The sequence below is a fragment of the Strix aluco genome, chromosome 2, assembly GCF_031877795.1.
Source record: "Strix aluco isolate bStrAlu1 chromosome 2, bStrAlu1.hap1, whole genome shotgun sequence".
In the NCBI taxonomy this organism is placed as follows: Eukaryota; Metazoa; Chordata; class Aves; order Strigiformes; family Strigidae; genus Strix; species Strix aluco.
The window spans coordinates 108,556,906-108,583,041 of record NC_133932.1 but is presented as its reverse complement, the minus strand read 5'-3'; the positions used below and the strand labels follow the sequence as shown (position 1 = coordinate 108,583,041).

General features: G+C 38.8%; 1 protein-coding gene across 3 annotated transcripts in view; it reads left to right on the top strand.

Annotated features, from left to right (window-relative positions):
* The first annotated feature begins 494 nt into the window (after positions 1 to 494).
* Positions 495 to 26,136, top strand: part of INTS6 (integrator complex subunit 6) — a 45,968-nt gene continuing 20,326 nt past the window's right edge. For 2 of the 3 annotated variants that reach the window (XM_074815757.1, XM_074815756.1), the window contains exons 1-4: positions 495 to 1,023; positions 1,294 to 1,371; positions 2,151 to 2,300; positions 21,055 to 21,144. In XM_074815757.1, the coding sequence (XP_074671858.1) occupies positions 913 to 1,023; positions 1,294 to 1,371; positions 2,151 to 2,300; positions 21,055 to 21,144 (429 nt within the window). In that variant the 5' untranslated portion in view covers positions 495 to 912. The remainder of the gene's footprint in view (positions 1,024 to 1,293; positions 1,372 to 2,150; positions 2,301 to 21,054; positions 21,145 to 26,136) is intronic. The other variant, XM_074815754.1, reaches the window with a different exon arrangement.

Below are 26,136 nucleotides of genomic sequence, written 5' to 3'. Positions count from 1 at the left end.
GCCGCCGCGGGGAAGCCTGCGGCGGCCCGCGCTCCCCTGGGGCCTCCCCCGCCACCCGCCCGAGCGGCCTCAAAGCAGGCGGGCCGGGCAGGGCGCTACCCCCGCGGGAGGCGTCACGCCGGAGCCCTCGAAATAGCCCGTCGAGGGCGGCGGCAGGTCCCTCCCCCCCCGCGCTGCCCACTCGCCCCTCCCCGCTCCTTCTGCCCCGAGAACGTCCGTCTGAGGGACGGCGCCCCGGCCCGTGTCCCCCGGCCACCCCCCGCCACTGCGCCTGCGCGGCGGCCCCCCGCCGCCCGCCCCCTCCGCGGCTCCGCCCGCCCCCCCTCCGCCCTCCCCCGGCGATTTGAATATGCTAATGAGCGGCTACCGGGAGCCCTATGGTGGGGCCGGGAGGCGGTCACGTGGGGCGGGGACGTGTCCTTCGGAGGCGGGCCCCGACCTGCCCAGGCTCCCTTAAAAGCGGGCGGCGAGCGAGGAAGCGCCTCAGTCAGAGAGAGAGAAAGTGCCGGGGTGGCGGGGCTGCGGCTGCTCCGCCTGAAACTTCTGAGTAACATCAACAGGGGGAGGGGAGGGCGGGCGGCGGTGGAGGAAGGTGGTGGGGGGGGAAGGTTAGCAGCAGCGCAGCCCTATCCGCCTCTCCCTCATGAACCAGCCCGTGTTGGGCTGAGCAGGGCCCTCACACAAAGGAGGGCAGGGCAGGCAGGGCTGCCCCCCCCTTCCCCCCCGCCTCGGCAGAGGGGCAGCGGGGAGGCGCCCTTCCCCGTGCAGAGCACTCACAGCCACTTACTCCTCTCCTGTCCCCCGTCTTCTTCTTCTTCTCTTCCTCCCTTCCTCCCACCCCGCCCCGCGGTTCTCCCCTCAGCCCCCCGCCCGCTGTCCATGTAGCCGCCCGGCCGCCGGCCCCTCCGCACTATGCCCATCTTACTCTTCCTGATAGACACGTCCGCCTCCATGAACCAGCGCACCCATCTGGGCACCACCTATCTGGACATAGCCAAAGGCGCTGTAGAGACTTTCATGAAGGTACCGGCTCTGCCTTGCGAGAGGAGGCGAGAGAGAGCGAGAGTGACTGCGCGGGGAGGGGAGGGGGAGGCAGGGCGCGGGGGGCTGCCTGGGCCGGGGGCGCGGGGCGAGGGCGGGCGGGAGGGAGTGCGTGTGTGTGCGGGCAGGGAGGGAGGGAGGGGAGAGAAGAGGAGGGCCGCGCCGGGCCGTGCCGAGCCGAGCCGGGGGGCTCCGGCGGCGCTGCTGCCGCCGCCTCTCGGCTCACCCTCTGCTTTGTCCCCCGCGCCGCAGCTTCGAGCCCGGGACCCGGCCAGCAGGGGAGACAGGTACATGCTGGTCACTTTCGAGGAGCCTCCCTACGCTATCAAGGTAACCCCCGCTCGCTCCCCCCCTCCCCCCGCTTCCCCCCGGCCTCCTTCCGGCCCCTCCGCGCCGCCGCGGGCCGCTGCCGGCGGCCGCCCCCCCGCCCGCCTCGCCCGGGCTGCCGGCGGTCCGCGGGAGCTCGGCACACACGGGCTCCGGCGGCGGCGGCGGCAGCGCTGACATCAACATGGCCGACATTTTTTCCCTGTGTGGTGTGTGTGAGCAGCAATGAACTGTGGGGGATATTTATTCAAGTTGGGAGAAGTGACAGCAACTCCAAGGAGAGAGTTCAAGCTTGGAAGGGGCGAGCGGGGGAAGGACCGACTTCAGCCCCGAGAGCCCGGACTCGGAAGGGGACGGCACTTCCCTCACCCCCGCCGGGGCGGGGGGGGGACGTGCCGCGGGGGGAAGGGGCGGTGGGTCCACATGACACAGGACGGTGAACCTGTTGGAGGTCGCTTCAGAGTGCAGCCGGCTTCCATCTAGAAAGGGCTGTGGGAGCGCGGTGTAAACAGCTGTAAGGCTTCTGCATCGGTGACTTCACAGAAATTTGACCTGTGGAACAAAGAAAAAAAAAAATCTTCATTGAATAGTTGGGGAACTCTGTGGTTTAAAAGAAGCACATCTTTTCAGGCTTTATGGAACAACAGTAAATAGTAGTAACTTCTGAGCTGTTTTGTTAGCGTTTGTAGGGAGCTGCACACAGCAAGGAGGGCACTTTGTAGCCTAACGGGAAAGCAAAGCTCGTATCTGGAGGATAAGTCTTCTCACATTTCTCTTTTCAGGCTGGCTGGAAGGAAAACCATGCAACGTTTATGAATGAACTGAAAAACCTTCAAGCTGAAGGACTTACGACTCTTGGCCAGTCCCTAAGGACAGCTTTTGATTTATTAAACTTAAATAGATTAGTAACTGGCATAGACAACTATGGGCAGGTAGGTTGACTATTAACAGGTGGAAAAATCGTAAAACACAAACTTCCCAGAGACAACAGTTAGCTAGTTGTCCAAAGTGTCATCGTTGTGAAATAAGCAATATGGGGGCTTCTTCAAAAATAAGCAGAGCTCAGATAGTTTGAAGAAGTGCAGGCCCTGACTATAGTTTGGTACCCAACTTTTATTTCTTTTTTCAACTTCAGTTATTCCTCAGTTTTTAAACTGTGATGTAGCCTCCAAGTTGACTTCAGTTAAACTTTGTCTTTTTTTGTATCGTCTTATGTTTCAGAACCTTAGCTGGTGAGCCTCGTGGGTTCATGAAAACTTTGCTTTCTCTATACAGCCCTGTATAATCAATTACTTACAGTTTGGGAGATGAGCCCTTTTTTTTTTTTTTAAACACTACGTGTCCAAAAGTACTGAATGGAGCACAACTCTTTCAAAACACTTTCTTTCCAATGAATTTACTACAACTTTTCTCCGCATACCTGTATTTTTATAAACCTGCCTGTTGTATCAGAGCCTTGAGAAGCTGTGGTTTTCTAATGTCTATATTGCAGCTATCCCTTCAAAGCAGGTCTTCTTTTTGGGGTGGGCCAACATTCTCTTGCTCAGTGTATGAGTTGCTAAAAGACAAACTCTAGGTTAAACATGTGCTTTAGGAAGTGTACCCGTTCTTTCTGGCACTGGATCAAACCCTGGATTTGTTTCACATAAAGGACATTATTAGTATAATAGCAAAGTATATCGTGTATTTTTCATGTGGGACATACTAATGTGTATTTCCCCTCTTAATTTGTTTTTCTCATGTAATGCTCCCTCTACTATCTGAGGATTAGTTACTGCTCTTGGTATTTAATACGGCAAATAAGTTCCCTTTCTGCCACCTCCACTTTCTAGTCAAAGCAGAGTCTATGGGATAACATGCCATGTTTGTTTGGGAAGGAAGTTTCTCTCTTGTTGCATTGTATGGCTTTGCCACTAGGTGATCAAGTGAGCCTAAACATTTTAAAATGCCAGTTTAGTGATGAAATGTAAAAAAAAAAGTGCTAGTTCCACACGTTTTTTTTTGTCTTATTACCATCTGCTGTCCTCTTATACATCTGTGTGCTAATCTTTCCCATTTTCTGATGTTTTTGTTTAGTTACATGAGCTATACCAAGCTTTTGCGAACACTTACCACTGTAGGCACACACAGGAAATACTTGCTCTTTCCCATTGCTATTGATAATTATTCTAATTAAACCCATGTCAAATAATTTGCTCTAAGTGAACCAGCTGTGCTCAACTACTCAATCAAGTGGGCAGTTGAGTTGTCATGACTGTTTTGACTTGCCAGTACTATTCATTACTGCAAATAGCTGCTCTTTTTTTCTGTGGAGCAATGACTTTGATCTGTTTTGGTTACAAGTCTCTATCTGGGCTTGAACCCACCCTTGCTTATGCATGTTTTTTGCTCTGTTCCACATGTGGAACTGGCTGTTGAAGAGGTGTTCACATGTGCAGTCAGGTGACTAAATAGAAATTCTAACTCTTTAGTGTCTGCAAAAATAGATGAATATACTGCAAGTGCCAGGTCATCTGCTGCTGAAGTCACAGGTTCCCATTTTGGCTCTACTAATTGAAGTAGTGGTTTTTCATAAATCAGATCAAATTCTGGAGCGCTTAACTGGTCCTTCAGCACTCACAGGATGCGATCCAGGGCAGTTAACTGTCGTCAACTTCACATTGGCCTTTGAGCACTATGTCATGTTATCCTGTTGTTCATGTCTACTAAAAATTTTTGTCAAGGTAAATGGGTATTTAAACATACATGGTATGAGAAACTTACAAATTCAGAATAATAAAAGTAATCAGAATGCTCAGTTTTTGAAATATGCTCAGCATTTGAAATAGTTTTCACTCAGAACATAAAGTGCTGATTCACTTCTTTTAAAGCAGCTACAAATATTAAAACCATAAAATAGCAGTTAACTAAAATATAGCAGACATGTTTGAAAAGTGATTTATCTTAGAGCGGGAGAAGATCATTTTACAAAAATGCAACCTTTAGGTGATCTTAGGTGTGGTATTAGGTGAAGTAATAAATCCAAACTTTTATTAAGCCTTTCTCTGGGAAATTTTTCTGGCTTAACATCTTTTGATTATCATGCTTGTTTTTTGGTATATTGACAAGCTTCTGAGATACTTGCTAAGATCCACTTGTTTCACATGTATGAATTGTAAAACAGATTTTTATTATACGTACAAATGACAAGATGCGATACAAGCTCGATGGGATTGTCTGGTTATGTCATCCAACGGCATGATGTTTTGTTCCCCTGCTAAGTATGAACTGTTTGTTTAAATGGCAGTGTGACTCACTATTCTTGATTTCTTTCAAAGTAGACCAGAGTTCTCCATCAGCTGACTTCCTGAGCAAGAGTGACGGCTGAATGGTCATTCTGAAATTGAGGAGAATCTCCTGTTTCATATTTTCTTGCAACATTAATTTTTGGATTTTTAATATGAGTATTTATATTACTTTTTCAGTAAATCAGTACTGGCTCAGTTGCTCATGAAGATTGAGTTACCAAGTGTACAGCTGTATTAGCTGATCACAGTATCTCACATTCAGCTCTTAAAGGGACACTGTCAGTGCATTTAGATTGTCAAAAACCTGGAAGATTTTTTCATAAGCTGTTCCTGATATTAATGCTATGGTATGGCTTTATAAACCCTTTGTCTTACCTAGGGTTGTTAGATCCACATTTTTGTGAAGCTTTTTGTCAACGACAAAAGATTTTGGAAAGTACACATGTTAAGGTGACTATTCCTTTAATTTTTACAGTAGTTTCAAATTGATAAATTATGTATTATATTGCTTGAGTCCAATAATAGTTCTAGTTTTTTCCCCCGTAGCATGCTTTGTGCTGATTATGGTAGCAGAAGAATGAACCTTCAAATAGGGTGTCAGCTTTTAGCGTTCGCTAAAAATAGTGGTCCTCTTCACCTTCTGCATTTTTATAGAAAGCTTAGGGAAAAAGACAGGATCTGGATGTCTTCAGGAAGAAAGCAATTTAAACACATTAAGTTCAGTAAGGGCTCACTGTCATATCACACAAAACATTGTACTTCATTAGCCCAGTTTGCACTTAGCTAATTGATTTCTCTTTGTCATATTTTCCCCAGTTCAGCTTCTCCATTGTTTCAGGTAGTTGGAAATACCAAGCCTTTTACTAGCAGATTTTCTGTCCTCTTAGAATACACTCCTAAATCTTATAGGTATGGCTTGTTCAGCAGTACATGTGTAGTCACAATTTAACTGAATAGTTTTGAGTGAGGCAAATGTGCAGCTTGTTATAGTTGATGGAAGGATTAAATACTAATAGATGTGTTTCTCCTTCTGTGGAAACAGAAAACATGAATAATGTAGCTATTATAATACAGTAAAAATGTAAACAAAGGGTTGAACTGAGCCATCTATGTACTTCAATCATTTGCAGATTGTAGCGAACTTTCTAAGACTGAGCTCTGAATCTAAGGTAGGTAAAATATGTATCAATGGTGTTTTGATACTCACATGCAAAGGACCAACACAGCACTACCAAAACTTGAGTCTGATGGATGTTTGAAATTGCTGCAGCTTCAATTCTGATACCCTGTGTGTTTCACCTTGCCTATTGTTTGTGTGATGAAGGCCTCTTACTGGTTTTTTTTCAGCAGTATTGCATAGAGTGAGGTTTGAGAGGATAAAGTGTACTTATCTGAGTGGATTTCAATGTGGTTGAGTTGATATATCAAGGTATTTTTCCAAATTTTTTCCGGGTGAAATTTCATTTTAATATTGCGGCTCGAAACAGCGCTTTTCAATAACATAAGCTTTTTATGAGCTTTTTATCTCACTAGAGTATCTTGCACATATTCTTCAGCATCACAATTATTATTGATATGGTAAAACTGGCTTAGAGATGAGCTTGACTTTTAAACAAATTTGATGTAACAAAAGCACATGCTAACTTGGTAGTTTTGAAATGGAAAAGCCAACTATGATGCTTCTGTAATCCAAGTGAACTTGGGATAGGTATTTTTCATTTACAGTGATTAATAAGGTGCTCTCTGGATTTAGACTAACAGAAGAAACCCCGTTTTGATGACTTACCAAGCTGTGTGCAGTCTTGGTGAAAGCCTTTTTTTCTGCAGTGCATTTCACATACATACAAAAGCATAACTAAGAAATTTTGAGACAAACTAAAATCCGAATGGAAATAAACTGATTAAGAATATTTTGGGAACCTAAAAATATGCTAGGGGCCCGAAAGACCTATTTCTGACCTGGAAGTTGGAAGGTGTCCTGCATATAATGTCATTATTTTTAAACCCCACGTTTTTTTTTCGAAGGATTTTATTCATACTATCTATGACCATCAAACAAGACAATCTTAGGTTAACTGCTACTTTGCAGTTCTCTCTGAATATATGGTTAGACCCATTTGTAGCTACAGTAGCAGTATTGCTGATGTGTTCACACAGTAAAACTTAGTGTTGGTCTGTAGAGATCAGCATGTTTTGCCATAATGGCTTAAATACTATAGTATTCAAAATACATGTAAATAGCATACCTAGGAGATCAAGTCTTAACCGTGCTTGTAGGCACGACAGCTTTGTTTTTAAGTCACACGTTGTAGACTGACTCCTTGCTTATGTGCTTATCTGTGTCTTAAAATATGCTGAGCTTAAAAAACCCCAACAATAGCACATGTGAAATATTTTTCCCTAACATTGCATACATTATGCTTTTGCAGTGATATGTTCTGTTTTCTTTAAATTGTTGAGCAGTTTTATTTTCCAGTTGTTTTTTGAGGATTGTTACTGAATTTTCTTGCTTTCAAAAGTCAAAATCCTTTGAGCATGACTTTTGTCTTGGCGTTCTGGGGTCATAAACACTGCACTGGAATGGCCTGTGTTGAGCATGCATCCAAATTTGGAGCCAAAGTTTAGGTTAGCATTTCCTGCTTTGTCATGCTGGCATGGCTGCGCAGGCAGTTTGCTTCCCATGTTGGTAGAGCCAGAAGTTTGCATTTCTAGAGCATATCTCCCATTCTCTTTTTTTTCCCTCCCTCCCTCCCCCAACAAAACCAAGTGGGAGAATTTCAGACAGTTGAAAACGACAGCAAGCTTAAGCACGGTAATGGCAGAAATGCATATAGGAAAGGATTTCTCATAGTCTCCTGTTTTCGGTGGAATAGAAATGGTTTTACTGTAAACCTATATGCATGTTAGTATCAAAGATCTATATGTGAAGTGCTAGTGAAAGTCTGTCTTGGATCCTACATGATGAAATTAAGTATATTGCTTCCAATTTGTACTTTTTAGGCTATAACCCTTAAACATGCCATCTTGTCTGCTCTTGAAATGTTTGTAATTTTTTGTTAGCTTTACTTTATAGTATACTTTAATGAGAGCTATGGCAGGCATTGTTGCAAGTGTTTTTTCATGGTGTGAGGTGGAACTGCATGCCTTTCAGCCTTCCCAGACCAACAAAGTTAACTGAAAGTCTCTAATAATAATAATAATCACATCAGACTTAAGTGTTCTTAAAATCACTTGTCTAGTTCTAATCCAGTATATTTCTAAGGAATATTTTAAAAGTTAAAACAAGCTTACACAAAGTACTTTTTCCAATGAAAATAATCTCATCAATCTGTTTCACTAGGCGGAAGAAGTGAGATACTTCCTTGTGTTCTGCATATCAAATTTGCTTTGACCACTTTAAATCTTTCGAGTGCTCAGTATTTCAGTAGATTTTATTTGGAAGGGGTAGTGCCATAACATGTTCATTGTGGCTTTGATTTTTAAGGGTTAGGTGAGCGCATTCATTCTGCCAGAGCTTAAGCAGATGATGCAGGTGTCTGTCTCTGGCTGATATTCTTGGATTCACTAAGAAGTCATCAGAGAAAGTCTGAGGACAGTTAGGAGTACCAAAATTTTATCTCTTGGCTTGACTTTCTATCTGGAACACTTACTTGCTTTAGGTCATTATACACTCCTTGGATATACTAGCTTTCTTATTTGGGCACTTCAAGGTATGTGTCCCATAGTTGAAGTATTCTTGTCTTTTTAAAATGTATTTGCACTTCATCACAGCCAATAGTCAGGGAGGCAAAGCAAATACATATAGATAAAGAGCCAGGAGTTTGGTTATCTTCTGAAACATGAGTTGTGTTTTTTTTCTTTCTCCCCGGTGTCTTTCTCATTATTTTTATTCTCTTTAAACTTGTTTTCATTTTTCTTACTGAATAGTTATATTCAGTCTTGGATTTCTGTTGTAGATGGTCCATATCTCTGAAGCTTGAAGGGAAGAACTGTTATTTGTGTGTATGTCTGAATTTTAATTCAGCTGAGGCTCAGTTGAAACTATGATTGTGTTGCTTGCTGTTGCTTTTTTTCTTGTAGTACATTCTGTACTTTTTACAACATAGTCTTTTAGTTCATAGAACATTCCCATATCTGCATCTCCCACTTAATGTATTATGATTTTTAGCATCATGTCTGGCCCTTTTTTCAAGTTGTTTTCACCTGTTGTTTATGCAGCAGATTGGAATTCCATATAATTTGTGAGCGTTAGTATCTAGCTAATACAGAACTCTTTAATCTAATGTCCAGTTTGCATTGTGTGATTATAGTGCCCATTTTAATTGTCCAAAGTGTAGAGCAGTCTCATTTAAAGAAAAATTAATACTGCAGATAGGACATAATGGCTATATGTGTATTTAGGATAAATCATATGTATTAAAAATTCTTGATTTTTTTTTCTAAAGTGAACTAGCCTGTGAGCCATAAGAGATTTCTGATGATCATGTACTTTTCTGTGATGTCTACAAAGTATATCACATGCTCATGAAGTATTTTCTATGTATCAACACATTGTTACTATTATAATACTGAATATTTACAGCAAACAGGATTTCAGGTTCTTTATTATTGCCTGTGTATTTTATTTAAAAAAAAAAACCTAAGGGATGTATTTAATCACTCTGGTATGGTAAAGTTAGCCCCTAATGGACTAGATTTTTCAAGGATGTATTTTATAGGCAATTTCAGTCTTACATGAATGAGAAATCAAGTATCTGTTATCTAAGCACCCGTTGTTTTCATTCTAGAGATAGTGCCTTTGCCTCAGTTCATTGATTTTCTTAGCTTACATAAATCTACAGTCCACTATAGATTTAAGCCTAAATTTTTTCAGCGGGGAAACTAGGTTAGCGCCTATAGCTGAATTAAAATAGGTAAGAAGTTGCTCACTGCAAGATATGATACTAACCTTAGTCAGGAACCTTGAATGATTATGATTGGGACACTGAATAGATAAGAGTTCTGGTTGTATGAGAGAACGAGAGGATTTGTCAAAATCTGGTCCTACTCTAGTTACTCTAATATGGGTGGTAAGTGGTGGGTCTTGCAGCACTGCAGTGGTAGATAACTAGAATAGCAGATAAATAAGTGTTGATTATGTCTTAGCAGTTCTATGGCTTTAATATCTGAGGTCTTTTGGAAGACTGATCTAGTAGGAACTGTGGTGTGGCTGAGGTCTCTAGTACGGGGCTTTGACAGTGATTCAGGGACATATGTATTGAAAATAATGCTTAATATGTTCTTGTTGACTTGGCCAGGAAACTTTTACCGAATAATCACATTTGGTGTCTGCTCAGTATAGCCACTCCCATTTTCTTTACTTTATATACATGTAACTGCTACTGCTTGTGGAGAGCAGGGTGCTAATCTGATTTCATCCAGTAATAATGTTGAGGATAAATTACCCGAATACAGTGTGCATTTTGTCAATATCTCCTTGAGCCAAAAAGCTACATTGAACAAATCCAGAATATTTGTCACTGAAATCAATTTAGGGCACTGACATTCTTTTTTGATGCTCAGCATACAGAATATGAATGAAAAGTGGCCATCTCTTCTTTTTTTTTTTTTTGCACCAATATGCTGCCCACCCCCCACTCCAAGGCTTTGAATCCCAGAATGCTGACTTAATTGTATGCATCGATATGTAAGACATATCCAGCCTAGCTGTCTGCTCTGCTCATGAACTAAATGGCCTCTCATGTGCTCATAGTTGTGCCAAACTTGCTTCAAGTTGTGAGTGTGACTTCACATAGTAAAATAAATCAGTGATTGATTCAGATCCTTGGTAAGCTGGACTGTGAACTGTAGTGCTTCAGAGTCTGTTTTAAAACAGCTAAGTTTCTCCTTCTGTAGTAGTGATAAACTCCAGAAAGGAGTTGTGTGGGAGTTCTGGGGCAGTTATTCAGAACTGCCTTATGTTCATGAGTCAATAAGCTACTTTCAGTGATAACCCCCAAAAAGGTGGGGAGAATTTTGTATACAACTCTCTGGCTTTTCCCCTTGGGTGGGTTTTTTTTTGGGTTGTTTTTTTGCATTTTACCTACTCAATGTGCTGGCAACTATGAGATTCATTACCCTTCTCTAGTATATGGAGAACAGAGGCCTGGCTTAGCACTGTGAATTGCACTGATCGAGCCGGGACCAGCTATGTAAAGTCATTGCTGTGAAGCAGAAAGGCTGAAGTAATTAGGGACTTGATCCAGGGCTTGACAAGGTCAGTTATTTTTAGAATAAAACATTCAGAAATATTTTTAGGAAATATGACCAAAATCATCTTTAAACCCAGATTCTTAGGGGCTGACTTTAAAGTTATGTTTGGTATGGATGGTTATTTTAGCTTTTTTAAAAGTTTATAAAAGGTCAAATATAACCTATTTTTAGCAGCTTGCATTTGCTATATTCAGTCAAATAACTTTGGAAACCACCAGGATTTATTGGTTGGTTTATCCAGTTTCAGATTATTCCAGTAGTGATTCATTTACTAATCTGTAACTAACTGATAATGTGCATCTTTTTTTTAAGTGACAGTTTCCATTACCTTAAAAATAAGGTACAAACTGTGATCATGGTTGCTTTGCTGCTGATATGTTTAGATTATTTTAATGTAAGGAAAAGTTAAAGTTCTTCCTTTTTGGGGATTATCATGTGTCTGACACATCAGTGCTTACATGTTTCAAATATCAGTGGCTTTTTGTCCTTCATTTCAATGCTATTCTTCACTGTTCAGTTACTTTCTGGAATTCACTATATGTGAATTCCATACTGTGTTGTGGTTTTTTTTTTTTTTTTTCCAGAATGGGGAGAATGTCACATAATTGTCAAAGATTCAAGGACTGAATTGTTTTTGAAACTTACCAAGGACCTCATCTAAATTGGAGCACTTAGAAGTTCATCAAGAAGTTATCACTTATATAATATGTTATTTAGAACTCAATTAAATTTGTTCTTAGATGAAAGAAACAGGACAAACCTTTATACTAAACTGGCATTTCTGAAACTGTGACTTAGTAATGTTGGGAACTCTGTGATTTAGGCACACGAAGACATCAGTGTATCTTGAGATTTTAAGTTTGATGTCTTAGTAGATCCTACCATGTATTCATCACTCCTTTATTGTTCAGTATAAACTTAGTCTAAAAATGCTCCCTTGAAACACATCCCTTCTGTTTTCACAAATACACTTATTCAATATGGAAATTTTGTATTCCAAAATGATCATTCCTTGCATTGAATCTCCTTTTCAGGCTGCTTTGGGTTGCTTTTTTGCTCTTCTTGCTGTTAGTTTCTGTTTTGTTCTTAGCACAAACTTTTTGAGTGGAATTCCAAAACGAAGTTGTGCAATTAAATGGTCTTTAAGCAGTACATTCAGTGCCAGACTTTGAAACCCAGAATGTGTAAAGTTATGAGCATCTATAAAAATGATACTAAGTACAGAGAATTTTTTTGTTACACATTTCAAGATGGATATGCAATGAAATCATTGCCTATAGAACACAAACTTGCAAGCTCAGGCAAAGCAAGCAGCTGATATGCTTAAATATATTTCTATGTTTGTTTTTTGTTTTGTTTTTTTGTTTTTTTTTGACAAAGGGTTTGGTGTCTCTTGTGCAATTTGGATAGCTGTTTTATCTCTGTAGTATTTTTATAGAAGTGATATCTTCCTGGGTCTTTGATTTTTGCTGTTGGACTTCCAGACTGGGCAGGACAGATATAAGATGGCATGTGTTTGAAGCTTCAGTAGTTAATTGAAGCCACAAATGGTTATTTTTAAAAAATATTTAAAAAAAAAATGCTTAGGAGCATATTACTTTTTTCATCCCATTTATTTTCCTAAATACCTTAAATTTCATTTTCTTAAATGGAACTTAGGTAGCCTATGTTATGGAGACAGTGATTGTTTCAAGAATGCTCCCTTCATTCTTACATTTTGTAATGGGTGTGCTGAGGAATTTAATTTCTGGCTCGCTTTAGAAAGAATCTGCTGTTGCACTTGTATTCTCCTTTGGAAACCTTTTTCTAATTGTTACTACTTTTTTTTTCTTTAAACCTGCCACTCATTTGTTCCAGTCACCTGAAATATAGGAAGCTTCAGTGGTACCACCAAATCAGTGTCCTAACTGCGTGTGCAAAAATAATTTTATCTATTGCTAATCTGTAGTGCCAGTAAGGGATGAAGCAAAAGCCATGTAACTACCGTGTAATCCTCCATAGAGATTCCAAATAATAAACTGTGATTAGTGCATGTCTTGGGCATTGTAGTAACTCTTAGGTATTTGTAATGTTGTTAACTAAAGAATTGTCTAGGACATGAAAAATTACTTTGCCTATAATAACCTTGCTGTAGCCCATAGGGAAGGACAGGTGTACATAGCTGAATTTAGGTTTTGGAATTTCCTCATCTCATGGAGGAAAGGTCCTTTTTGGTAGCCATCCTTACTGTGAAATGGTTGCCATTGATACCCTGACTTTCAGGGTGTGAATGAATGCAGGAGAAATCATGACTGCTTAAACAGCATTTCCCATTTCCTTGGGGGAAAAGACGGTGAGTTAATGGAAGCATGGAATAGACCTTGATACATTCTAGTAGACTTTCTTAAAACTCTGTTTTTAGGTCTTTGCCAAAAGTTAAAATAATTTGAGATAGAATACTATTATTTGGCTTCAAAATAAAAGGGAGTGTGTATGTGTAGTACAGTTGAAGGTTTGTGGCTGAGCCTTCCAAAAAGGTGGGTAATTGGCAGCAAAAAAGGAAGAAGTGGAATGATAGTATGTGCTGTCCCTGGTGTCAGAAATGGTGAGTTAATTGTTGGATTAAACATCAAGTTAGATCAACAGATTAGGATTCAGTGACTGATTACTCGTTGTTTGTGCTTATACAGTGATTTAGGGTTTTTTTAGGTAGACACAGTTTTGGAAAAGAAGTATTTACCTGTTTCTGTGTATTTTGAGATAGTATTCAAACAGAGCATGCCTCACGTTTATCTCCTTGTTACTCAATCACCTCATACAAGGGTAGATTTTATTAACTTGTGCCCCCTCTGCTGGCTAGTTTTCCAATTACAAAGTAAAAATAGAAGTTTATGTAGGTGAGAAACTCTGATATGCTGTTTTGGCCAAATATCAATTTATAAAAGTCCCTTTTATGGGGGTAAAACTACACCAAAACCCATGTGAGTCTTAATTTGTGGGAGTCGGGGTGGTGTTGAGAGTTGGTGTTTTCACAGTGCATAGTTACTGTCATGGGCTTAGTCAAGACTCCTTCAGCATTTGTCAAACTTGCTTCTTTATCCCGCAGTTGAGATTTGGGGTTTTACCCACCCTGTGTGTGTATATTGTTTCATATACAGAGGAACTAGATCATTATGGTTCTTGGGACTATGGAGGACTATGCTTCAAGCTTTTAAAACCTGCTATGATCATCTGAATTTCTTACAGCAGTCATTTTTCCCTTAAGATGTAGAGCTCTCTTCTTTTGGTTGTAGTAAGAGGCTCTTTCAAATTACCTTTAACAGGTGATTAATTGACCTGTGTTCTTCCTGAACCCTGTCTTTGCAGGTGAGGTAGTATTCCCAGCTGTCTAGCATGAAGGGCAGGTAGAACAATGTCCTGTTCTGGGTACTGCAGGGAGAGCTAAAAGGTTTCAGTGTTATGACAGAGTTTGTAGCGTGGATGTTCATGGACTAGAGTTAATAGTAAGAACCCCCATGCTGTCCTGCAGCCCTTTCAGAAAAACACAAGAGCATTTCTTCTTGGTATTCCTGGAATAGTGTGTTTCATTAGGTTGTTTCATAAGATTCTAATCTGTGACTGATCTGCTATCTATCTTTGCCATTAATCAGGCATCAAGGGAGATTTCTGCTTTATATTAAAATTTCTTTTATGACTTGAAAACTTCATAACAGACTTCAGAACACACATATCCTGTGTAAACGTCAAACTGGTTAGTGTAGCTTTCATTGAACTTTTCTGAGGCTTCTGAACGTGATCTTGAAATACATCTGCTGTACAAATATCCAATCATCTACTAGTAAGACAGAATTGCTACCACTGGAAAACTGAATTCTCTATTGAATAATCAATGGCATCAAGGGAATATATAAAAATCTTATGGACAGCAAACCAGAGATGAGTTAGCAACTTTGTGCATGAAGCCTGGTTTGTCAGAGATCTTAATCCTGTACAGAATTTCAGTAGGTTTTTCAGCTCTTACTCATTCAGGCTGAAATCACAGAAGTCTCTCTGACACTTAGGTGGTTCCCATTCATGGAGTCAGTTTCTGTTCGAAACCAGCCATAACAAATACATATGATTTCAAAGCTGTTTTTATCATGCAGGTTCAGACACTTGGATAACACCATGATGCAGTTCAGAGATGCTGTAGCTTTCAGTCTGTCCAGAGAATCATGGAGTTTTGTGGCATATCCTGTGAGAAGTCAGATTTATCAAAGCAAATGTTCTGGTAGAACCTGACTGCCCTTGCTCTTTACCCCCTCCTCAGGATATTCTTCCTTGTGTTCTGGCAGATCACAGAGTTTCATCATGTGTTTGTGTTAAGTATTAATTAGGTGATATGCAGCATAGCTTCATCTAGGAAAGCTTCCACGTAAAGACATTTTGCTGTTTATCAAGTAGTAGGAAAGAATTTACTAATCTACTGAAATAGAAAGCATATTAATTCCTGAGTACTATAGTGTGTACATATATGTGTGTGATTATGGTGCCTGTTTACATACATTTGAAAATGTAGTTTTTGTGAAGTTATACTGCCAATTGTGAATTCACTAAAATACTACTATGATGTCAGTGTATTCAACTATGTTTGTGACTCAGGAAACAATTGTGTGAATGCATAAAATACAATTGATTTTATAGGTCTTCAACTATATTGATTGGTTCTGCAGGGATAGTAGAAAATAGTTAAAGTTGCTGAAAATGTGAGTGGGACAATTAAGTTGCACAAGATGCTACAGTTCTTATGTAGCTGACTATCAGAACATAGAGCAGCTGTTAAATACCTCTGTGTACTTGACTGATAGTGTTCTGTCTTGAGCAGTGAAGGAGAGAGTCTCTAATAAATGTTAAATCAATGTTTTAGACATTTTGTGATTTTGCTAAAGTGTAACTGGAGATCCCAAAATACGGAAAGTAAGTGAAAACTATGATGGGTTTGGACCATCTGTTTTAGTTTGTTGAAATTCAAGCTCAGTGTTTTGGTATTTTAAAGCTGTTATCAGTTTTTTTAAAAAAAATAGCTTTAAAGCTAATAATTTTGCTGTCATTCTGACTTTTAGATTTCATTTTAAACTATTGTTTTTGAACAATGGTTGCTCACAGAGTCTCATGAGCATTTATGAGAATCTTGACCTTTTAAATTCTAAAAAACCCGATTGCATTGAAAAAACTGATAGTGCACTTCTGTTCCTGGTCAGATGACTAAATTTACAGGTAGTTAGGGCTGATACTTCTGAAAATAAAAAGGCTCAGCTGAGATAATATAATGTATGATGGATGTGCAATACAACTTATGTTAAATGTTGTGATTTACTGAAATGAGCACGTACATTTTAGACATTTGATCATGATCTGAAATTTTTTTCCAGTGATTAGTAATGTGTTCTGTTAAAAATATGCACTTTATTTCAGTTTACATTTATTTTCAACTTCTAGCCTTTCTTGGGCATGAAGCTTTTGTACTACTAAATACTTATTTCTTTTTATAGTAGTTTCTTGTTGAATATGTCATTTTTAGTCTCTGACTTGGCATTTTTTGGTCATGTTTCTACCTCAGCTATTTCTTAAGTTTTTCAACACTTCTGACTCTGAAAGTAATATTTAAATGTGTGCATTGAGATAACAGTAGTCTTAATTTTCTCTTACTACATGTATAATATTGTACACTTGCACATCTAAAGGTCACAGTAGCTCTTGAATTGCTTTACCTGTACACTTCGAAGAAAAAAAAAATCCATGAATTAGTCATGTTGAGAATCGTTGCTAAACTTACCTACGAAAGTGAATCCTTAGTTTTGAGAGTCTTAACCAGACTATAATGTGTCTTGGTAATTTGATACAGTTCTGGCTCTGAGGCTCCCTTGGAGAGCATCAGGCAAGCTCAGTGGTGCTCACAGCTCTGGATTTGTTTTGTATTATCTGAGCACAGAACTACTTCAGCTGGAGACTGAAGAAATGGCAACCAATGCAACTGAGTTGCTTTGTGATTTGGAACAAGTAGTCGTGAAGCTGTCCAATTGTTCAAAAGAATGTGTGTTCTGTAACAGATAAATTTTTAAGTTTTAAGGCTTTGAATCTCCAGCTTGTTTCTTTTTAGCCTAGCAAGCTTGCAAGATTGCCCTGGTATTAATGCTGATTTTTAAATAGCTTTCTTTTTAAAAGAGGTGTGTAGGTTTTTTTCGTCCTCTTGGTGTGCACATCTGTCCTTGAAAATGCAGATTGTGGGTGAATGAAAAAACCCTCTTGTACCACATTACAGTACTTGGTGGTTGAACAGGATGATCAGCCATTAAAACCTTAGGTGCTTCTTCCTTAGTAATTTTTTCACCACTGCTAGGAACCTTCAGAGGGAAAGGGGTATTATTGAAAAGAATTTGCAGTCAGATTACTCTAGCAGCTCTTTAGACTGAAAAGGATACCAAATGAGCCAATTTGTCTACATGAGCAATTAGCAGAAGTCTCCGTGGGAGCTAGTTGCCACTGAATTTTCAGCTGGAAAAATAAGTAATATTTAGTTTTTCCAAAATACTTGTTTATAAGCAAATCTATTTAAAAACAAGAATTTAAAATAAAGCTTGAAAATACTTTTCAATTTACTGTAGCCTGAGTTTCAATTTATGTTGCTTGAGTAGTAAATTGGGACTCAAAAGTGCCACAGTTTATATATAGCAGTTGAGTTTCTAGACTTTAAAATGTTTATCCACTATTAGTGGTTATAATCTGTCTGAAAACAGATAATACAAGAACAGAAGTGTCTTTGTATGCTTGTTAGAATAGACCTATATAATGCTAGCTTAAATTGTGAGTGATGCCCTTATGTTTCCCGACGTATTGGTACTGAGGCCAAGTTGATCTTTACCCTACTTTAAGAACACAGGGTTTAACACTTTCTATCTTTCACTTTCCTGTGTGGGAATGTAAAATGATACTAAAATTAGTTGCTGGATTATTTTTGCTTTTGAAATGAGCAAAACCTCGTGGTGATAGTTAGTTGTCAGAGTAAGTTGTAAGCAGGCTTACTGTCTACACCTTGGTATGCTGAGCTGATTTCCAGTGCATTTCAGCATACCTGTAAGCTGCTGAAGAGCTGGTAATGTATGCTCTGTCACTCACTGTTTCACTGCCTAACTAAAATAATTGGGCTGTGCTAAATTGATTTCCTATACATTCAGTCAATGGTGTTGCTATGTATTTTTGAAGAACATGGTATTTTTAAGATGTGAAAATTCACAGTGTTTTCTTTTAATAGTATATTTCTAAAGGAAGAGCAATAGAAAATAATTTGATTATCATAGAATTAGATTCATTAGATTAAAGTTCTAAAACAGGACTTGACAAAACTGCTGCAGTTAAAATTGGTAAGTGTAAGTCTTCTGGAATTTCATTTTGCCAAATTTGCTGCATCTCTGAGTTTTGAGAGCTTATATAAATACGAGTTTTTTGTTTGGCTTTTTTAACAGGAATACCTGACTTAGTACTGGTTTTGTATGCCTTCATACAGCTACAGTGAGGATTGAGGTCAGAAGAGTCAGTGGTGTTCTTTAAGAATTAATGGCATAGAAATTTTTAGTCAAAAATAGTAAACCTCAATGATAGGCATTTTATCTGAAATTCTTCCTTGATACATTCTGTTTATGCTCCTTTAGGTGGAATGTAGATACTTATGTTTCTAAATTGCATGGAACTGTGAACCTAAATGCAGCTAAGTGAACTCAGCTCTGTTCACTTCTCTAACTCAGTGGTGAATTGTGTACTCTGTAACTTGATTCATAAATTCTTTCTAGAAAGGATAATATTTATAGCTGTGTTGATGAGTTGATGAACTCAAGATTACTGTGTTTTCATATTTATCTAGTGAAGAAGAGATTTCGAGGGGAAAACTTCCCTTTATTACTTAAACAGGTGTGAAGTATTCTGCAACAGTGCAGTGCTAGTTACCACAGTTATCCTGTAGATGATACATGTGGAAATGCGAGTTTCTTTGGTTTTGGGGTCAGAGATTCTCAAATCAGTTGTTACTCTGGCTACAAATGAATGTAGTTCTTGTTCTGGTAAAAAGAAATTCTTGCTTTTGTAAATATGTTGTTATATGAGTAGATAGTTAGTAGGTGATGATCCACGGTACAGGTAAAATACTTGTGAAATTATAAAAGACTGAAGATGAAGTAATTTCTCCCTCAGACATTTGGGGGTGGGGGGGCTCAAGCTTAGAATCTCTTGTTTCCTTCCTTATAATTTCATAATAATTCTGAGCCCAAAGTGTTTTCATTTAAGGCTTAAATTTTAGAGGGTTAAAATTGAGAAAGATTATAGTTGAGGTACACAAAAGTGTTTCAGATAATGAGGATATCTGGATAATAGGGGTTGTCAGTGACTGAATTTTTAATACTTATATTTCAAATATAAGTATTTGAATAATATCTGGACCAGAATACTGACCTAAAGAACATTGCTTATGACATTCTAAATCTAAAATCTTGTTATTTTTATCTATTGTCAGTTTATTTTTTCAATAAATATTAGCATTAGGATTAAAGTACTTTTATGTTCAGTATTCATGAGAGTAATAATTCTTTTCCTCTAATAAGAAACCCTGCTTTCAGTATTATTTCAGTGCAACATAATTAGCTTCCAACTGATGTTTTGCAGTTGTGGTTAACTGTTAGTTGGCAAAATAACATACCATAACTGTTCTTCAGAATTAAATACAGCTAAATATTCTTAGGAAATTATTTTAATTAAAATTGAGTGTATTTTGAGAGTCCTTAAATTCTTTTGAGTAATTGTTTAAATTGGATTATGAACTAGTTTACTTTTCATGGGAGAGATTGATCTTCACTGTTTTATTTTTGCATATTTTTTTTGTCTGTAGTAATGGTATGCTATTTTATAAGAAAATTCTAGAATTTTCACTAAGGTTTGAGAAAATATTGAGTAAATATCTTTTAAAATTTTGTTGGTATATAGTAAATTGATCACTGTAAATGTGGTGTTGCCACTTCAAACTGGACACCCTTCACCAAATATATTTCAGATTGTTAGGTGCTATTTGTGTTCTAAGCACACAATCAGTAGGTGATCCTGTATGTGAAATGGGTTCTAAAAAAATGAATTTAAAAGGTCTTTCTCTTAGAACCTATTAGTTCTCTCTCCATATTTTTAGAGTAATTTGTAAGAATTCATGAGATAGTTTGTCTTTATAAGCAGAACTAGGCTGTAGGTCTAGTTGTATTTTTCTTGTTTTCTGAAGAAGAAAAATTGGTCCTCAAGTTTGGCAATAGGAGAGTAGGACAAACAAAATCTTGTGATGACTTTTATCCAGTACATCTTTAACCCTAGCTAGAGTGGAATGTGCTACCTGGGCTTGGAGTTGACATGTGCATGGATCACTTCGGGATCCTCTTTTTCCTACTGCTGGTATGCTAGGAGACTTCTGTCCCTCCTGAAAAAGAAGTGCCAATAGCAAACCAAGTTGGTTTTGTTACAGCTAGGCTAGTTGAATGTCTTTGTAGGATCACAGAATGTCTTGCGTTGTGTATGTTTGTGTCTTAAAATAATTCATATAGAAAGTTTTTCTATTTTTCAAATATTTGTGAAGTAAGTTTTGTGTGCATGGTTGAACCACTTTGATACTATTCATGCCAGAGTTTTCCTTAATACATAGAGTGTTAGTTCTTAACCTGGAGATCATGATCACAAGGTGCTATGCAAATGCTTTAGTTTGTCACACAGTAATTAAATAATGCATAGAATCAACCCTGGAGTAGGGGGAATTGGAAGTATCTCTGGTTGGAAGTATCTCTGGTTTGAAGAGACAGTTGCTCCTCTAAACAGCTGCTAGTTTGTCAGAATACTGCAGTACACATTGTTCTTGAAGTCCTGTGTTAACAGTTTTTGCCATGTTTTTGTATGCATTTATTGAATACAGATATATTGTGTCTAGCTTTAGATGGCCTAACTGCAAAAAGACTTGGAAACACATAGCATTGTACTATATAGTACATGAGAAGAAATACCTCAGGCCTCATTGTTTTGTCAGTGGGTATCAGTGGCCACTTAATGACTGAACAGAAGCATATGAATTTGTTACAGCATTTTAAATGAAATTGTTTTTTTTTTTCCTTAGGGACGAAACCCCTTTTTTCTGGAGCCAGCAATAATTATAACAGTTACTGATGGAAGTAAACTAACTACTACCAGTGGGATACAGGAAGAGGTAAGATTTGACCTCTGTTTACAATGATATGTACTTAATGTTGTGTTAGAATACTTTTTACAGTAGGAGCATAAATGATGACTCAAAAGTATGCTCATTAATAGCTTAAATGTGCGTGTGTTTTCCTTTTAATTTGAGGTAATTTTATGCAATAGTACTGCAAAAATCTGAATAGCCTTTTTTCCTCATATGTGACAGAAGCATGTAGTACAACTGTTGGCCTGTTTAGCAGATTCAGTTTGCTATTTCTATCCAGGGAGTTCATGGTTTTTCAAATATGTTAGCAGAAATTGATTTTTGTAAAGTGTGTATGTGTTTAACTGGTCTAGATATAAGTTCTTTATGTATAGATCCAAATTAACATAGTGATTTCTCAAAGGTTGTGGCCACTAGGGAGTATGTGAAATATGTACTTCTTTCACACTGGGCTCTTAAAGTGATTTATAATCAAATCAGTAGTGTCCCTATAATCGAAGTTAAGAGCTGAAGAAATGTATTTCAGATTAAATCTGTAGAGCAGTTTCAAACATCAGATCTTAATATACTGGAGTACCTGCTCAGACATCTGGCGAACTCAGAGCTGTAGCAAATGCAGAGGCACTGAACTATTTTAACTTACTGTCCATTTTGAATTCTTTCCTTAAAAAAATGGAAGAGATCACTAGGAATAGGGTTGGTCTGACCAGCTGAGTTGCCCTTTCTATGCAGTAGTAAAAAAAACCAACCAACAACAATATCCATAAGTTCATTCCCATTTCAGGGAAAAGGTTAATATCCAAAGGTCTGCCCTAAAGATTAAGGGGAGGATTCAGACTTTTCCATGTGGTACACCACATTTGACTATACAGATTAATTTATTATACATCACTGTTCATTAGTTACCCGAATTTCTCCTAATACTCTATTACTATATCACATTCTTACAACACTTAGAGAAGTTGTTTGTATGGAAAGTCATATTTGAGTGTTTTTGTAATGTATCAGAGGAAGAAAGTTGAATGACCTGATAATTCTATGTGGACTACTAACAAATAACCATAGCCAGTAACTGAAAGGGAATGCCTGGATCCATGATACTAAGTAGGCTGTCTGTATAAAACCTCACTTTCATCATATTTTTTTTACCCAATAAACTATTTCCAGCTTAATCCAGTAATTGATTTGGTGTGATCCAAAAATACTAAGTAGAATAGAAGCCTCATAGTGATTGTCAGTGGTCAAGTGTAAATTAAACAGAGGGTAGCATGACACTTTCAGAGCCTTCTACAACATTTAGTACTGTTAGCAGCAGAATACTGTTCTGGTTTTTTAAGAGCTAATTGGGTAATCACTTAGCTGTGTAAGTCCTTTCTTGAGAAGGACTTCTCTACTGTCAGATGACTAACTTGTAAAATCTGACATTGATATCCTGGAGTGAAGGACACCAAGATGCTCAGGGGTTGAAGCAAATGTCGTCTGGGTAGAGGCTGAGAACTGTGTTTGTTCATCCTTTAGAAGAGAAGTCTGGGGGTGTGGGGGGTATCTTACCACCATCTGCAACAACTTAATGGGGGAGGGAGCCCAACTTTTCTTGAAGGTGCACAGGGCTGAGGTGAGAGGCAACAGCTGCAAATTGTACCTTGGGAAATTCTGATTGGATATCAAGAAAAATTTTAACTGTGTGGGTGATTGAACACTGGCGTAGGTTGTCCAATGGTAGTGAGAACTCAGTTATTGGAAATGCTCAAAACTGGGTTGGACAAGGCCCTGAGCAGTCAGAAGGCTCTGGACTGTATAACCTTCATGTGTCCCTTCTATAGTGTACACAGTTCTGTGATTTTTACGTTACATTTCCTTTCATCTTGTTAATTTATCCAAAATGATTTAAGTAAGAAAGCTCTATTGGCTGTCATGAGCTCTTATTAACAAGAGTCAGAATTTTTTTATAGCCAGCAAGTTTTTTGTGTTCCTTTTCCTTCAATTGTGGGTACAACTTTTTCACCTTTAGTCTTCACAAGAAGACATTTTCTTACAGTCAGGCAACCATTTGGTCACGCATTCACATCTTTAAATTGTTGTAACTTATGTTGAGAAAATGGGTTTTCTGGTGGCTGCTTCAATCTACTAAATTTAGACTTGGCTCATGAGCAGTGCTGGCTGATAAGTGTGTGCTACACCCAGAGTTTTAGTGTCATGATCATGTCATTGGGCCAACTTTGACACCTACATGATTTGACGATTGTTAAACTAAGTTCTAGAGATGCAGAATCTGCTCTACTAATGATAGTGAACTAATGATTTCTTGGTAAATGAGCAAATTTAAATGCATTGTCTTTTGGAAGAAGTGAAAGTGACCACAGCTCTTACTTCCTGCAAGACAAAATGCAAGTTTCTTAGAGTGGTCTTCCACATGTATTTACAGGGTATATATTTCATACCCAGCAGTGTGATTTCCGCGCCCCCCCCCCCCCCCCCTTTTGCCATAGCTGTACTGGTAGGAACATCCTTAATGCTATCAAAGAGCAGGGGAACAAAGCATCCAAGGGTGCTTCTGTCTTTCAGGGATGATCTTTTGCTTTTGTCAATGTGTGTCCTATTGAGGAGAATTTTTCTTAGTGCAGCTTGAGCGTCCTTTACAGTTACCTCTCAAGTTGGACATATAGAAATGAAGCAGAATTAATACAGTAACACCACCCAGGAGATACGGAAGTCCGTTGTTGCTCTTCTGTTCAATAACAAAGCTTTTCTGTCACTTTCAAATGTCTCTTCTGTTCTTTGGTTTTGACTTTGGAGAGGCTTTTCAGAGTTTGTATTGGAAGTGATCATATCCCACTGGCTATGACAACAGTGTTTTTACTTACCATGTAAAGTTCTTATGGACTAAGGCAGTACATTTTTAGTTCTTTTAAAACTTATGTACAAGAGATCCGACAGAACGTTGTTTTTGGAAAGCCTGTGAAGCCAGCATGGAACCTGGAGGCAAGTTTTCTCAAAGCTTTGTCATTCAGATGAACATTTGCATTCTTACCAATGAAATCAGCTTTATCACTATGGGAACACTGTCATTTGCCCTAGTGTGAAGCAGTCGAGCTTAAAACCTGTTTCAGAACTCTTGCTGAATTCTTCAGATGTCTCGTTCCTTTGTGGAATTTAATATGGGTTTTGCAGATAAAGAGCCTTACCCATTCAGCACTACTTTGTCTCTGACGGATGTGGTTCCTCAGACTGAAGACAGAAATGACACAGTCTATGAAGTTTCCATCTCCACCAGCACAAGTTAGTGGGATTTTCAGCCCTGTCCCTTTTGGCACTGACTTTTAATGCACCAGTGCTGATGTACTGAAGAGTGCCAGTGTCAGTTCTACGTTCAGCATGGCATGTTGACCAGATTCTTCCCTGGATTCACTTGTCCCAGACATAACTTGAGGAAGGGATGGGATCATACTGTTGGAATACCATCATTAATCATTGGTCTCATGCTATGGATTCCTCTTGGAGTGGCTTTCACTTCTGGCCTGATCCTTCAAATTTGGTCTTAGCCCTTTCCTGATATTTCCTTTAACAAGTGTTTAATTGCTTGAGGGGATTTATCTTATTCCTTTTTATATTATGAAATAGAATGTCATACTTCTTCAATTTTGCAGCTGCTGAGCTATGTTCCCTTGTCTTCCTTCTACATACCCTCTGTTTTAAGAGGAAGCATCAAACTCCTGTTTGCAAGACTGAAACTGGGTTATTGACCTATTGATACATTCTGATGAATGATTATGCAAATAAAAAGCATGAGCAATGCTGCTTGACTTCTGTATGTTGCCATTCTTCTGATTTTTTTTCCAGTTGTGAGAGACTCTTACAGGAGGAATCAGTGATTTTCTTGACTTGTTATCCCAGAATTGTGTGGCATTGTCACATTGATCCTTCCAAGGCTTGGTCGTCTTTCATCCCTGCTGTAATAACTGTAACAAGTAGCAGGGTCCTGCTTACTTTCAAGACCAGTCAGGAACTGTAAATGGTCCATAATATTTTTAATCATAGTTCCTCCAGCTAAAAATCTTTATTTCTAAAGAAATTCTTCAAGAAGTATGTGACACATCTCATTAGGTGTATGTTCCCGTCCTTCCTCATCCACGTTATTCCTGTTGGCAGCAGCTGTCAGGATCACAGCATTTGGCACTGAGCCCCAGAGCTCTTGGTGTGTGAATTCTGTGTAACTGTCAGCTCAGTGTGCTGATAGTTCATGGTTAACGCTAGCATCAGAAGGGCCAAGTATATCATGCTGTTGACAGGGTGTATCCGTTGACCTGGTGTCTCTCTGTGGTCTTAAGTTATTTCCTATGGAAGAACAATTTGTGGCTTTCTATCTCTGTGTTATAACTGCATACAATTGGATGGAAAAAGAGAGGAAAACATAATGCTGCTGTTAACTCCACTTGGAGTTTCTTGGTCTACCAAGGGCTAGTTTTCTCAGCTGGGTTTGATTCTTGTTGCCTGTCCTTAGTCCTTCAGTCCTCTGAGGATGAAATGATGTATTTGCTTGGAATGTTAGATGTGTTTTATCTTCTTATGGATACCAGAAAAACCTGCAAGGAAGATTACTTGCAGATTATTGTTTTTAAAAGATTTTTCTAGATACAGAAAGAGAGAGAAGTTTACTGTCTCTTTATGGATATTTTTGAGTGCCTAATCAAAGGTAACAACCTTTTATGAGATTTCCCAAGATGGAACTGCCTGTAATTACCTGGGTTCTAAAGCTTAAGCAGTGCTAGTGCTGCCCATTGTAACATATGAGCCTGTACATGCAGTCATTGCCAGCAGAGCATTGCTTTCACCAACTACAGTGCCATTTCAGAGTTCTCTAATGCTTACTTAGCTTTTATTCAACCTAGGGTCTCTAGGATCCTCTGATGTTTTTTGAGGATTTCAGACTCTGCTGCTTCTTATGATTGCATAAATGTGTGTAGAAAGAAGGACTCCAAATAAACAAAAGACCTGCTTATCAATAGCAGGGTTCTT